Raw genomic sequence first — 14,728 nt, forward strand, 5'->3', positions numbered from 1 at the left:
CATCAGCCCTGGGGAATGATTCATGGCCACTCTCAGTGCCCTCCCGGCCCTCAGCTGAGGTAACACAGAGCTCTCTCTGCTCCTATCTTGCACAGCAATCCCTGGCAGTCGGGGTGGCATTCCCAGCCCTGAAATCCCAAAGTAAGAGCTGGGTATTTCAGATTTCCCTACTCATCCTGCCCCTGTTTGCTGGTACTGCAAACCTCACAGTGAGCATCCCTTTGACCTGGCTGTTTGAATCCCAAGCGGTTTCCTCAGCACTTTTCAGCCCACGGGACTTTTTGAAGTTGAGTTTTTAAGCCTGCAGCCACAAACACTGCTGAGTGTAGGCAGAAGCACAAACAGATGTTTGGCACTTCTTTCATGAGAGGAATATTTTCTTTTCAATGCCCACATTAACATTAATGGGAGCTCTGCAAGGCAGTGAGAGACTCTCCTCAGCAATGATTAATCTGAAATGCCTGCACAGCTTGAATGAATCAAGCTCCACACACAACTGAGACCTAAACACAATCGAGGCTCCACCGTTGATCTTTTTTATTCCTTACCAGCCCTCTCAACCAATTTTGTCCTGGGTGCTGGAAGCAAATGTAACAAATATAAATATAGGACCACATTTTGCCAGCTGCTAAAAATGTGAGCAACTCCCACTGACTTCAGTGCAAGCATATGTTCACGGGGGCAGAACGCAGCCCCTGGCAAATAAGAAATGATCATGATAATAAAATAAAGCACTCCTGTGGTGTCAATTCTTAAATTCTTTACCGAGCTCCCGATCTGAGTATGAAAGATGTGGGTTTGAGATGTAGGATTATTCCCATACCCAGTTAAATCTGAATTATTTGGATCGGGTTTTTTTTTCACAAAATGCTGTCAGGAACAGCTTGATTGCTATCTATACTCTCTCAGCTCCTCTCTGCAGCAACATTAGCAGTTGTCACATGGGGGATTATGAAGCCTCAAAAAACTCTCTTTATAAAACTAACAATTTTAATTACTGGAATTGCCAAACTGGTTCCATACCAATAAGCTTGATATTGTTGTCTTCATCTAGCAACAGATTTTCTATCTTCAAGTCTCTGAAAGAAAGAAAATATTTTGAGTCAGTCTCCAAAATAATGAAGCAGCTTTGCCTGACTCTCATCAGTGTATGTGCAAGGCTTGCCTATAATCAAATGTACAATGGAAGCAGCACACACAGTTCCACAGTGAAAGCAGAGAGCCCCATGCATCCTGCCCAAAATTAACAGTGCTTTCACACTGCTTCCCACCTATTCTTCAGGCACAAAATGACATTACAAGCGCTTGTCAGTACATCCTGTAATCAACCAGGCCCTCCGAGTTCTCTAAGTACTGGAAGTTTACAGAAAACTTACAAACTGGAAACATTTTAAGCATGTTTTGGGAACTGGAGGTCAATTTCTCCTCTCTCCTCAGAGCCAAAGGCCCCAGCTGAAGGACGAACCTGAGGTCTGAGGAGTCAAATGTCACCCAACCTCCTTGCAGAGCTCACCACAGCTATTCCCACACTCCACAGGTAAAATCCAAGGCTGAGGAGTGGAAATGGTCTGTACAATGGTCTGTACAAAACCAAACCAACAAAACCCCCCAAAATCCAAAAACAAACAAACAAAAAAAAAAATAAAACCAAAAAAACCACCACAACTAAAGGATTATTTTATGGCTTTTCCCCCCATAAGCCAATTCTCAGCATTCATTGCTGAAAAACTTTAAAATGCTCTCAGGCATCAAACGCAGAAGGAACAAGAAGTGCCACCTCTGCCTCAGGGATCAGTTCCCAGATGCTGGCAGTGTCTAACTATGGGAGAAACGAACCAAATCTAGGAAAAACGAAGGCAAGGAAGGCCAGGCTGCATTCCCACAGCAGATATTTCTGTCTCCTCAGCTCGTGGAGCTGGCAGCACACAGCTGGCATTCCCTGCACTTCAAACACTCCATCTCCATGGGCTGAGCTCCTTTGGGAGTTTGTCCTGCTGTCCCTGGGGCTGGTTTCTCTCTTTGGACCACCCTGGAAAGCCCAAGAGCCTCCAGAGAGAGGAACACAAGTGAATCCCTGAGCAGGTGACCCCATGGGCTGCTCCCAGAGCAGTTTACTCATGGCATGGCAGGCTGCAAAAGGGAAGTTTTGCACTTCACACTTTGTTTCTTGTCTGGGGGAGGCAGGATGAGAGGGAGGGTTCCACCAGCAAGCAGCTGCACAGCAGCAGTGGCTGGCTGCTCTCTCCTGAATCTTATTTTTAACCACAGAAAATCACTTTTTAACCATCAAATCTCAAGGCCAAGCCTTGTGCAAGAGCTGGAGAGGTTGCAGAGATCCGGGTTCATCACCACATTTATGTACCAATACACATTTCAAAGGCTTTGGTATCACAATATTATTGATCCCAATTCCCCTGCCACTGGATTCCATGTGGCTGCCTCTGTAAAAGAGGAACCTGGCCCATTGTCCTCACGAAAATGATGTTTTCACCAATGTTTGTCTGCACCAGAGCACTCCCAGGGAGAATGGCCAAAGGTAGTTCTGAGATCTGAAATAAAGCAGAGAATGAACCAGCCCCAGGCTTCCAAGGGAGAGTTTGTTCTGCAGAGCAGGATCTGTCATCAATGTTGCATCAGCAGCCAGGCTGCTGGCACTTCAAATTAACAGGCTGCAAGTCATCAAAGGCAAGATGTCAAACAGCAGGTACCAAAGGAGGGATCCTGTGGCACTCGGAGCAAACTGCACCGTGGGGCATCCCCCAGCTCTGCCCAGAACTCCAGGGATTTTCATCTCCTTCACGCTCCTGACCTGCTTCTCATCACCACGGGCCAGTGGAAGGCAGGAATCTGCTGCCAGGGGGGCAGGAATAGGGGAATGCAGCAAACCACCTTTGCTACCAACACACCACTCAGTGCTTCCCTTTGACAGTAATTGCCCTGAATGGGCCTGAGCTCTGTTAAAATGACTTCAAAAGGGGGGCTGGGACTTTCCTGTGGGATGCAGTGGCAGGCACCAGGGCTTTCACTTCACTTTCCCCGCTGTCTCTGTGCTCCCAGAGGGCTCACTGCTCACGCTGCTTGCTGACAGCGCCAGGACCCGTGCAAACAGCCTCTGCCAAGAGAAAAGCTCCACCAGAGCCTGCCACTTGGTTCTGTTTTCCTCTGTCAGGGGGAGGAAAAGATAAATATTCCTACCTGATTCACAGCTGAGCTCGTGGCAAGCGTATTTTTAGCAGCTCTCCTGATAGAGGGAAAGCAACCCAAATGATAGCATGGGATTATAAATAGAACAGTGGCATTTGGCTTTCAGTGAGCAGCCCAGCAGCTCTGAACCCTGGGCACCCCTCAGCAAAGATGCAGCAGCTCCTGCACCCTGGAGCTTGCAGACTTCCCCCACCTCAGCAGATGACATATTTAGAACTTTAAAACACATCCATGCAGTCAAAAAGGAGTTTGGGGGTATTTTTGCACCTCTAAATGAAAATGAGGTTTCTTGGAGTTCTTTTTTAACATCGGTGCCTCCTAACAAAAACATTTCCACTGGATTCTGGGTGCCAGTGATCTCCCATGCCCAGTCTGGACTGGAAGCCATGCAGCTTTCTGAGCAACACAAGCAAATCTCACGCCACTTTCCTTCCATCTGGGGTTTTTCACCCCAGGTGGGACAGGCTAAGCCATCCACACCACTCCCCAAATAACGCAGACAAAACCTGAGATTTTTTGTTTTGTTTGTTTGCAATGGAACAAAAAGTGCCACCAAAAATCTTCCCAGGGCCCTGCCCCATTGCATGGGGAGCATTTGGAGGGAGAACCAGCAGCCCCTTTCCTGGCTGGGGATGCTGCAGTTTGCTGCACACGTGGCCAAATCCAACACCCCCTCATCCCCACTCACATGGAAGGGCTGGTATTTTTACCTGCTGCAAAAATAACAACAACAACAACAACAAGAAACACTGGCACTGCAGCCAGGCAGGGAATGAATCAGACTCCTGCACTATTTTTTCCCTCTCTCAGGAGCTGATTGAGCAGCCTGTTTTTAGAGCTGCCACAGTCAGAGGCCCGAGATGCTGAAGGACAGCTCCTGAGGTAATTGTTAATTTTCCTCCCTCGCTTGCTGAGAGAAAATAAACCCAGATCACACCACCAGGGCTTTTCCTGCAGCCTCTCCACTCTTTGCTTGCAGGAGAATTGAATGGGTTAAGGCAGAGAAAATGCTGGCAGATATGATTCTGTCAGGTTTTATCACTCTGGGCAGAATTAGAGCTGCTCATTCACTGTGTGGAAACCTCCCAAGGAGTGATCTGAGAAACAGGGAGGAGGCAGGAGGCTGCCTGTGGGGCAGGGATTAGCATCCACAGGGGAACTCAGCATCCACCCAGGAACTCAGCATCCACACTCAGCATCCACACAGAAACTCAGCATCCACTGAGGAACTCAGCATCCACCCAGGAACTCAGCATCCACACTCAGCATCCACCAGGGAACTCAGCATCCACAGGGGAACTCAGCATCCACCCAGGACCTCAGGATTCCACTCAGGAACTCAGCATCCACTCAGGAACCACACAGAAATTCAGTATCCACAGGGAACTCAGGCTCTCCCTGGCCCAAAGCCCTGCCTCCCTCTCACCACAGCAGCCTGTTGATTCCAGCCTGTGCTGAGGGAACAAGCTATTTTTGCACAAAATGTGGGCTTGAGTCCTTTCTGAAAGAGAACCAAAGCCAAGCCTGCCAGCCCCCTGTAATGCCTTGGCCACTGTGCAGAAGGTGAATTTTGCAGGGAGAGGAATTGCTGTTGCTGCCCCAGTCCTGCTCCTGAAACCTCAACATATTCATCTGTTCCTGCCTTGTTTTCCTCTGCCCATCTCAGAAACTTGATTTATTTCCTTTATCTCTCCCTCTCTCTAAATACTGGGTATCAGCCGATCCCTGAAAGCTGTAAAACCTCTTCCTTGTCCCTGCCTCAAGCTGTGGGCTTAATAATTGAAAGAAATCTGCAGTTTTGAGGCTGACAGAGAGCCTGGTGCCTGCTCAAACATTTCTGTGACAGCGGCACCTGAAATGCAGCTGGAGGTGGGACCAGGGGCAGTTATCCCTGATGGGTCCCAGGGAGCACACAGAGCCCCAAGGCAAGGGGCCAAGCAGCTTTTGGAGCACAGCTGGGCACAGCTGGAGGGGCTGGCTGTGGGCAGCTGCCCAGCCCCTGCACAGGCACACCCTGAGCAGCATTTTCAGATGTCTGGCTCCTGCAGCGTGCCCACAGGAGCCAGGAGGATGGCTGGGGCCCACACAACTTGCTCGGCATCAGATGGGAACTGTGTGGGAGGCCAGACTTAACACCAGCTGGGCCAAATTTAGCAAGCAGAGCCTCCTTCTTAGCACAGCTCCCTATAAATACACCCAGGAACGGGAGAGGAGAGGTGCTGGCTCCAAAGGTCCAGCCTGCCCACCACCCTGCTGTCTCCATGGCAGCAGAGAGGAGAGAGGGACAGCCACAGGTGACATCTCCACCTGCACCCTCCCAGCTGCTGCTTCAGCCACTCTTTATTCATCATCTTCCTCCCTGCTGAGCTTCTCCTGCTCCCCTTGGAGCCCAGGGGAGCTCCACAGCATCCCCCTGCCAGGAGATGCTCATGAGCAGAGCTCAAGGAGTGGCTGGAAAATGCTTACAATTAATAGTTATCAAAGCCAACTTGTCAAACAGCAGGCGCCAAATGAGGAGTCCTGTGCAAACTGGATCATGTGGCATCACCTAACTCTGCCCAGACCATTGGAAAATGCTGCCAGGCACAGGGTGGGATTTTTGGGGTGTCCTGAGCAGGGTCAGGATGATCCCTGGGGATCCTTCCAACCCAGCACGTCCTGTGACTCTGTGGGTGAAGGTGCTAAGGAAAGGAGGTGATGCTGCACAGTGCCCTGGCTCTCTGCACCCTGCTGAGGTGATGCAGGAGTGCAAAGGGCAGGGAAGCAGGAGCCAGGGACTGCTGGGGATTTGTGCCAGCCCTGGCACTGCCAGGCTTCGGGCAAACCAGCTCAGCCCCCTCCCTGCTGCGCTTCCAAGGGGCTTGCACAGCCACCTTCTCCAAGAAACACTGAAACAATTCATTATTTCCCCCTGTTGGGGCAGAGCTTTGGGCAGTGAAAGGGCCCTGCTTTTGGACTGTACCTTCTCTGCACTGGCACAGAACCACAGGATATCCTGTAGGATATTTGTGTCACTAAAGGACACGAAACAACGTGATGCGGGCTCGCTGTTCTTTCTAAGGTAAAAAGGGTTTTTTATTTTCTGACTCTAATACTTATAGATTTCCAAGAGTGGCAGTGGATTGGAGGGTGACAGTGCCACCTCTCCAATGACACTGGACAAACCAAGAGCTCACCAAATTTCTCCTCCTCCACAAAAGAATGCAAAACAATGAGTTACTTACAGAAAGTGTGTGAGAAAGTTCCTTACAAGAATGTCAACATCAGAAGGCTTAGAAAAACTTAAGAAATCAGGGTGGCAATCCTGGCTTGGAAGGGATCCATGGAGTCCAGCTCCTGGCTGTGGAGCTGCTGCTGCTTCCTGCAGGCACGGCCCAAGGGAAGAGCAGCCAAACACCACCAGCAGCAGCCACAAAGCTCTCAGGAGCACAAGGAACTCCCCCAGCACACACAAACACCCTGAGAGGAGCTGAGCCCAGCCTGAGGGGCCCTCCCAGCTCACCTGTGCACCACCCCAGCCCGGTGCAGGTGCTCCACGGCCAGGATGAGCTGCCGGATGTACTTGCGGGCCTCGTGCTCCTCCAGCCTCTTCTTCTCGTAGATCTTGTGCATGAGGTTGCCACCAGGGCACAGCTCCATGACCAGGTAGTAGCTGTTCTCGGTCTCCAGGATGTCCAGCAGCTGGGCAATGTTGGGGTGGCGGATCATCTGCTGGATCTGCCCCTCGCGCCGCAGGTTCTTGGTGACATAGGTGTCCTTCTTGGCCCTCTTCTTGTCAATCACCTTCACTGCCACCTAAAGGGGGAGCAGGACAGGGCCTGGTTAGCTGCCACAGCCATGGCTTGTTCCTCTAAGGCTGTATAAACAGCCATTAAATAAAAGCCAGAGGTCACAAGGATGTCCCCTCCCAGCTCTGCAGCACCTCAGGCACAGCTGCGCAGGTCAGAGGAAGAAGAGCTGCTCTTCCACCCTTTATTTCCTTGGACAATGACTCTCCAAAATCACAGCCAGGAAATCAGGGACAAAGGAGAGGGGACAATCCCACTGAGCACCCACAAACACCTGACACGCCTCAGGCTGGGCATTTATCGCAGCTGCTGGCTCAGAAAGCCTCCAGGCTGGTGTTTACAACTTTTAAGTGCTGTTTTTTGGCTTTTCCTGGCTTCCAGTACACGACTGGAGATGATATCCTTTCATTACAATTTCCTTAAACTACAGCCAAGTGTTGGCTTTGCCTGATTTGCATGAAAACATACTATGGAAAACAAAACCATTTTGGTACCACTCTCCTGGCACATTTCTTTTTTCTGCTTTTTCTCTGCAGAGGGGCTTGGGGGAACAGGGCAAGGGGAATGGCTTCAAACTGCCAGAGGGAAGGGTTAGATGGGCTATTGGGAAGGAATTCCTGGCTGTGAGGGTGGGGAGGCCCTGGCACAGGATGCTCAGAGATGTGGCTGCTCCATCCCTGGAAACGTTCAGGGTCATGCACGCCTCCCCTGTGACATGGATGCCTTGGAATTGGAGGGCAAAACTGCAGGAATTTGGGTTTCCTAGTGTGTGCTGAGAGCCAGGAGCCAACAGTGCTGAGTGTGCTCCTGCCATGGAAAAATCATCCTGATAAAGAGGTGAGGTGAACACCACACACCAGAGCTGCCTGGGTGAACCCAGGACCACAAACACCTGGCACTCCTGACTACTCACACTAAAGAGACACCATTTAGCCATCAGATAGAACAACAGGTAAATTAGAGCTGGATTTCACCCTTCTGAAAGGCCCAGGTGATTCACCAAGGAAACAGACTGAAATTAGTGCATTCTTTCAGCTGATGAGATGGAGCTGAGCACAGAGGAGTGTTTAGACAGCAAACCACAGGAGTTACTCTGCTGAGGACAAACAGACGCACAGGTCACACAAACAGGAGATACCACACTGTACGTTGGCAGCACAACACAACCTCTGCTAAAGTTAAATAAAAAAGAAATTAAAAGCTGGTACTTATCACAGCTGCAAGGTACAAAGCATTGGAGTGGTAGCAGTATGGAGCAGCAATCTATTATTGATATTGGTAGGGCATCCCTACGTCACTGAGAGGGAAAAGCACGTTGTACAAAAAGCACATTATACAAAAAGCACGTTGTACAAAAAGCACGTTGTACAAGAATCACATTATACAAAAAGCACATTATACATGTCCACATTTGCAGCCCACCTGAACACAGAACACAGATCCAGCCATGGCACTACTGGAGGACTCCTCCACCAGCACCAAGAGCGAGTTTCTGTGCCTTAAGGACAAACTTTTCCCCTAATTTTGACAGGTACCTTGGCAGGCACCCCACCAACGCCAGCACACGAGCAAGGCAGGGTTGGGATTCACCCCAGCTCTGAGCCACCTTTCCCCCTTCCCTCAGGTCCAAGAGATCCCCCTGCAGAGCTGACCAAGGTGGGAACAGCAGATTCATTCCAGAAATACCCAGTTCTAGGGATCAAACTCTGCACAGAGCTACCCCAGGGCTGACTGAGCTAAATGTCCCTGATTCTGGGTTCATCCAGAGGCAGAGCAAGGACCAAATGTGCCCACCACACCTAACACACAGAGCCTCCTGCGCAGGGTGGATGTGTGTGCTTGCACCTGGAAATTTCATTCATGCAGAAGGGGGAAAGCATTTGGTGGAGAAAATACTGTGGATGTTGGGTAATCATCAAACAAACACACTGGAGCTTTCACAGCCCACTCAAGACATGCCAGTTACTCAGCTCTGCTCTCCCAGGCTTCAAGGAGGGGCTCTTGGTCCCTGCATCATGCCCAACTCAAGTCTCCTGACTCGAGTTCCTGGCCAACACTGGCACAGAAATAAAAAAATAAATGATAAAGCAAGTAATTACTCTCAATATGTAGCAACAGTGGCTCTTGACATTCTGCTTTTTGGCTAAAGCTGCGCTGTGTAAATAGATAAATGCTTTAGGTTATTCTGTGTTATGAGATACACAGATGAGTAATAGCCCATATTTTTGGTTCCTGAGTCCTAGAATCACACTGTTGGAATGAATTACTTTTCCTGAAGGTTCTGCTGTGACACATCCTATGAGCAACTGCTGCTGCTGCTCTCCAAAGTCGCTCCAGGATGGGCTGCAGCACACGGGAGAGCAGGTGAAGGGTGGGCCAGGAGGAGAGGCTGCAGGGCTCAGGGCTGGAGGGGGGCACGTGTCCCCAGGCAGAGAGCAGCACGTGTCCCCCAGCCACCCACGGGGACAGCGATGGGGACACTGCCAGCTCCGGCTCGGGGAGGGCTCCGCAGCCTCCGAGACAGCCGGGGGAGGCTGGGGCTGGCTGCCACCAAACCGCACAGGAACACTCACAGCAAGGCCCCGGGGCAAAAATAAACCTGAGAAAAAGCAGCTCCAGGGACCAAACGCGGCCTGGAGGAATCTCTGCTGCTGCCACCAGAGGTGACACTTTTGGCACGCCCTGTGTCAGCAGTTATGGGATTGTCACGGGGCAGGAAGGGGTCACACTCATCCTGGGCTTCCCCCCATCCCTGTGGCCATCCAGTTCCTGTTGGGAATCTTCCCAGACCTGCTGCTGGGGCTGGAGGAACCTCCAGGGGCAGAAGCCCAAGCCATCCTCATCCCCCTGCCAGCGACACTGGGGAAAGCCCAGCTGAGGGAGCTGAGCTCCTGCAGGGATTTGCTTGCCCAGGGCCAGCTCAGCTCATGGCCTGGATGCTCTGCAGCAGAGCTGCTCCCCTCAGTCCTCAAGGAGCCAAAGCCATGAGCTCCTGAGCAGTGCCCAGCTCAGATGCCTGCAAGAACAACTGCAGCACCTCCATCGCAGTGACCATTATTGGCAAATAATGTTCTGGCGTGTGTAACCCTGCAGAGGGCCTTGCAGAATCAGGGCGTGACATTTTGAGGGCTCCTGAAGAGCTTTCCCCACTTCCCCAGCCTCTTGGATTGTTTCCTCCTGCGAGTTCTCAGCCCAAGAGGGAGGGAGGCAGCTCCTGCTGGCTGCTGCCAAAGGGAGCTCAGCTGAATTGAGAGGGAAAAGAATCCAGCCAGAACTGTGGGATTTGGCCAGGAGACCAGCAGAGCACAGGAGAGGCAACTTCAACTATCAGAGGGACTGTTTCACTGTTGGAGGGACAATCTCTGCCTTTTTCCTCTTTTTTTTTCCCTTTTTTTTTTTTGAGAACTTGGACTTCTGCACCCAAATCCCAAACCTTTACTGTCCACTTTGACCTCAGCCAGGAGAATGAGACAAAGAGCCAGACCAGGGAGATATTTTGCAGCCATCAGTACTGCAAGTCCATCTCCAGCTTTTTCTTCTTTTTGCTGTGCCCAAGGCAGCAATAAATTGAGTTTCTTTCCTCTCTTGTTTCCAGCCATAGCTGTCTGGCTTCACTTGCAGCTTGCTTTGTATTTACCACTGTTCTCACCACAAAAATCTGAGCTCCCTTTTCAAAAGCAGCTGGTGGTTTTGGGTGGCCAATTCAAATCACATTAAACAGCCCTAACTCTGAAGCCTGCACAATTGTCAGCACAATTCCCAAAACCAGCCCCTTCAAGGACATCTCGCTTTGGGCAATCACCCAGCCAGGCACAGAACAAGTTGTTCATCACAACCAACTCCAAGGACTAGAAAACGCCAATTTCATTCTCTGGGTAGAGCTTATTCTTCTCTCTAAACTGTTACAGCTTGGCAAATTTCACAGCTCAGTAAAGGAATGTGGGTTTCTATACAGCAAGTTTCAGCATCTTAGGAAATAAAGCACTGCAGAGAAGGGTGTTCCAGCATTTGGTGTAATTGTAGTAAAATCAGCAATGAGAAAAGGTGGGGAGGAGTCACTGAGATGTTTTCTTTTCTCACAAAGCCAAGAGATTGGGGTGTAGCCATGCACGACCCCAGGATAAATGTCTGAGCAGGCAGGAGGCCACTGGCTCTGCCTCAGGCCAGAGCCCGCCAGGAAAGCTGGAAATCAGCCCCTGAGGACACAGAAACTCCTCCAGACAAGAGACTAGCTCTGAGTACATTCACTCGAGTACTTTGAGTACATTCACTCCTGTGCTTGGGGTTCCTGCTAGCCTGGAGGGACAGAATCTGATTGCCAGCAGGTAAAAAGAGCATCCCACCAATTCCCTACAGCCCAGACACACAGAAAGGGGTAGCAAGGGACTCAGGAGGACTTTGGATAAGCAAATGAACCTAAAGCCTCTTGGTGGCACAGCCAACTTAAACATAATCCCCAAAAGCATAAGCAGGATGTATCTGGTGAGTAAGAAAAGGTGTTAATTACACCTGTCCAAGGCACTGGGGACTATTCTTAGATTGCTCTATCCAGTAATTACAAAATTATGCTGAAGTTTTGGAAAGAGTTCTGAGAAGAGCTTCAGAGCAGTCTGAGGTCCAAGAACTGTTTGTTGTATTAGCTGACATTATAAAACATTTAATTAAGAGAATGCTAAGCACTGACTCCGTGGTTTCCTGCAAGCACCTGCATGGGGGAAAGATTTCTGATAAGAGAAATCTGATAAGGAAATTTTTCTGATCAGAAAAATTTCTGATTTTGGGGGAAAGATTTCTGATAAGAGAAAGCTCTTGAATAAAATTAAAATGAACATCCCAAGAGGTAAATTGGGCAAACTCAGGCTATTTCTCTTCAGCATGTCTGTTACATCATATTTATGGGGAGTTTTGTGCCATGTTCCAGAGGCAACTGTGATTATCCTTCCCTGCACCTCTGCTCTGCTGTTTCCACAGATCCAGCTGCCCTTTCCCTCTCATCCTCTTCTTCAAATCCTGACCTCTCAGCATCCCTGGCACCTGGAACAGCCAGGCTTTCACAGCTCAGGGACCAGCAGGAGATGCTTTGGAGCCAAGTGAGCTCACACAGTGCCCCTACCCAGCCACTCTGAAAAGAAACCTCCATAAAACACATTTCTCCTTGGTTCTGCATGTCCAAAGCACATTTCTCCTTGGTTCTACATGTCCAAAACACATTTCTCCCTGGTTCTGCATGCCCAAAGCACATTTCTCCCTGGTTCTGCATGTCCAAAGCACATTTCTCCTTGGTTCTACATACCCAAAGCACATTTTTCCCTGGTTCTACATACCCAAAGCACATTTTTCCCTGGTTCTACATGCCCAAAGCACATTTCTCCCTGGTTCTACATGCCCAAAGCACATTTCTCCTTGGTTCTACATGCCCAAAGCACATTTCTCCCTGGTTCTACATGCCCAAAGCACATTTCTCCCTGGTTCTACATGCCCAAAGCACATTTCTCCCTGGTTCTGCATGCCCAAAGCACATTTCTCCCTGGTTCTACATGCCCAAAGCACATTTCTCCCTGGTTCTGCATGCCCAAAGCAGCAGCATTTGCAGCAGGCCCAGATGCCAGACACCGCCCGGGGAGCAGGAGCACAGCACAGCCCCATCCATGGGAAGGAACCTGATTCATGGCTTATCTTGAGGGGGTCACAGAGGGGATCTGTCTGGCCTTTGGCAGAAAGAAATCACTCCCAGCGACCTCTCAGTGCCCCCTGGGTCAGCTCATTAACGGGGCAGGCAGTTAATGGGAGGGAGAGCTGCACAATTTCACCTCCCTGGCCCCTGGGGATATCTGCACAAGCCAGGAGAGATTGTGCAGAGGCTGATGGAAGCGGTGGTGGCAGGAAGCCAGGCACAGACAGCCCCGAGGGTGCACGCAGAGGTTCCCAGAGAAATCCTTGCAGATCCCTGGCAAAGCCAGCCCCCAGGCCGGGGACTTTTCCTGCAAGGAGCAGCCCTGTCTCTGAGTGCCTGCCACAGATGGCTTTGCCTTGCTAAAACTGAGCACTGCTGTCCAAAATCTCCCTGGTTTCTCACAAAAGGGCTTTTTGAGCCCCACTCCTGACATGGCAGAACCCTGGAGGGGAGCTCCAAACTCAGGGTGGGAGCAGCCATCAGGGAAAACTTTCCTCAGGGAAAATCAGCCATAACTCGCCCTCCTAACTCCAGCAGCCAACATCTCCCCATCTCCCATCTTCTTGTGGGATATGTTTCCCATTAAACAGCCCCTGCTTCACATTTTAGAACTGGAGTTAAGGAAGGCCCTGATTTAATGCCAATTCAGCTTTAGGGAAGAGAAAAAGCAAACCAGCCCATCCCGCTGCTCTTGAGGCCCAGGTAAAACCCTCCTTTGTAGTGATTTAAAACACAGCAGATAAAGCATTTACAGCTGTCAGGAGCCAGGAAAAAAGGTGTCTCCAGTAAAGATTTTCTAGATAAATAATACGCTCTCTCCCTCAGCTCTGTGGACATTATTCACAGAAAACGAATTTATTCTCAAAAAAAAAAATGTTTCCATGACAATCTTCCACAACAGACAGAGAGCAAAGGAACTTTATTTTATATAACTTGGCTTTTTTTAGTTCTCTTTGTTGCAGTGGTTTTCCTCAGTGTGCCTCTGATCTCACATGGCAAACGAGAAGCAGCACGGGGTAGCACCAAAGGTGCAAACACTGACAGAAAAGGAGATTTTGGGCAGATTTTGTTCATTTTTCCCAGGTGGTTTCCCTGGAACGTGGTGGCTCCTTCCCATGAGGGTGAGGTTTGATCTTGCTCTCTGCCACAGCCCAGATCACAGCTCAGGGACCAGCAGGAGCTGGTTTGGGGGCAATTGGGCTGAGACAGTGACCCTGCCCAGCCACTCCGAAAAGAAACCTCCATAAAACACATTTCTCTTTGGTTCCACTTGTCCAAAGCACATTTCTCCTTGGCTCTGCATGTCCAAAGCCCATTTCTCCTTGGTTCTGTATGTCCAAAGCACATTTCTCCTTGGTTCTGCATGTCCAAAGCACATTTCTCCTTGGTTCTGCTTGTCCAAAGCACATTTCTCCTTGGTTCTACATGTGCAAAGCACATTTCTCCTTGGTTCTACATGTCCAAAGCAGCAGCACCTGTACCCCACAGTGCCAGGTGAGCAGCAGCTCTGCCATGCCCCAATTCACCTGAAACCTTTTCCAGGTCTCAGTTTGCCTTTTCAATTCATTACTGACAGGAATGCAAGCTCATTTATGACTTCTTCTACTGCTCACTCTTTTCATACTGTGTTAAGAAGGTCCTGCAGATCCTCCTGGCATTTGAAATATCCAGAAACAAGGGTTACACCCTTGTGCTGCTCATCCATAACCTCCCCTTTCCCAGCTCCTGAGGGCACAGGGGCAGATCTGCTGCAATGCAAGGAGCTGCAGCAGGTCAGAGGAGAAAACCACAAAACTTGCAGGGACAAACAGGGGGATCCAGATGTGAGCATCACCTGGGGTCAGCTCAAGCCAAACCACCCCATCCTGCCAGGGTAACAAAAAAAAAAGCAGCACATTGCTGACAGGAGGCATCCTCCAAAGTGCTGAATGCAAGCCTGAGAGCAGATTATCCCAAGAGGATAAGGAACTGCCACATGTGCATCCATGCTGCAGGAAACAAGCTGCTTAATGGGAAGCATGAAGTGAATCTTTCTGCAAGTGAGACTCTGCAGAAATGAAAC

General features: G+C 50.0%; 1 protein-coding gene across 1 annotated transcript in view; it reads right to left on the bottom strand.

Moving 5' to 3' along the window:
* Positions 1-14,728, bottom strand: part of HUNK (hormonally up-regulated Neu-associated kinase) — a 35,754-nt gene that overhangs the window by 17,100 nt on the left and 3,926 nt on the right. Inside the window, 2 exon segments of the mRNA XM_031063778.1 lie at positions 1,024-1,079; positions 6,707-6,999. Coding sequence (XP_030919638.1) covers positions 1,024-1,079; positions 6,707-6,999 — 349 coding nt within the window.

This window comes from Geospiza fortis, unplaced genomic scaffold (genome assembly GCF_000277835.1).
Source record: "Geospiza fortis unplaced genomic scaffold, GeoFor_1.0 scaffold659, whole genome shotgun sequence".
Lineage (NCBI taxonomy): Eukaryota > Metazoa > Chordata > Aves > Passeriformes > Thraupidae > Geospiza > Geospiza fortis.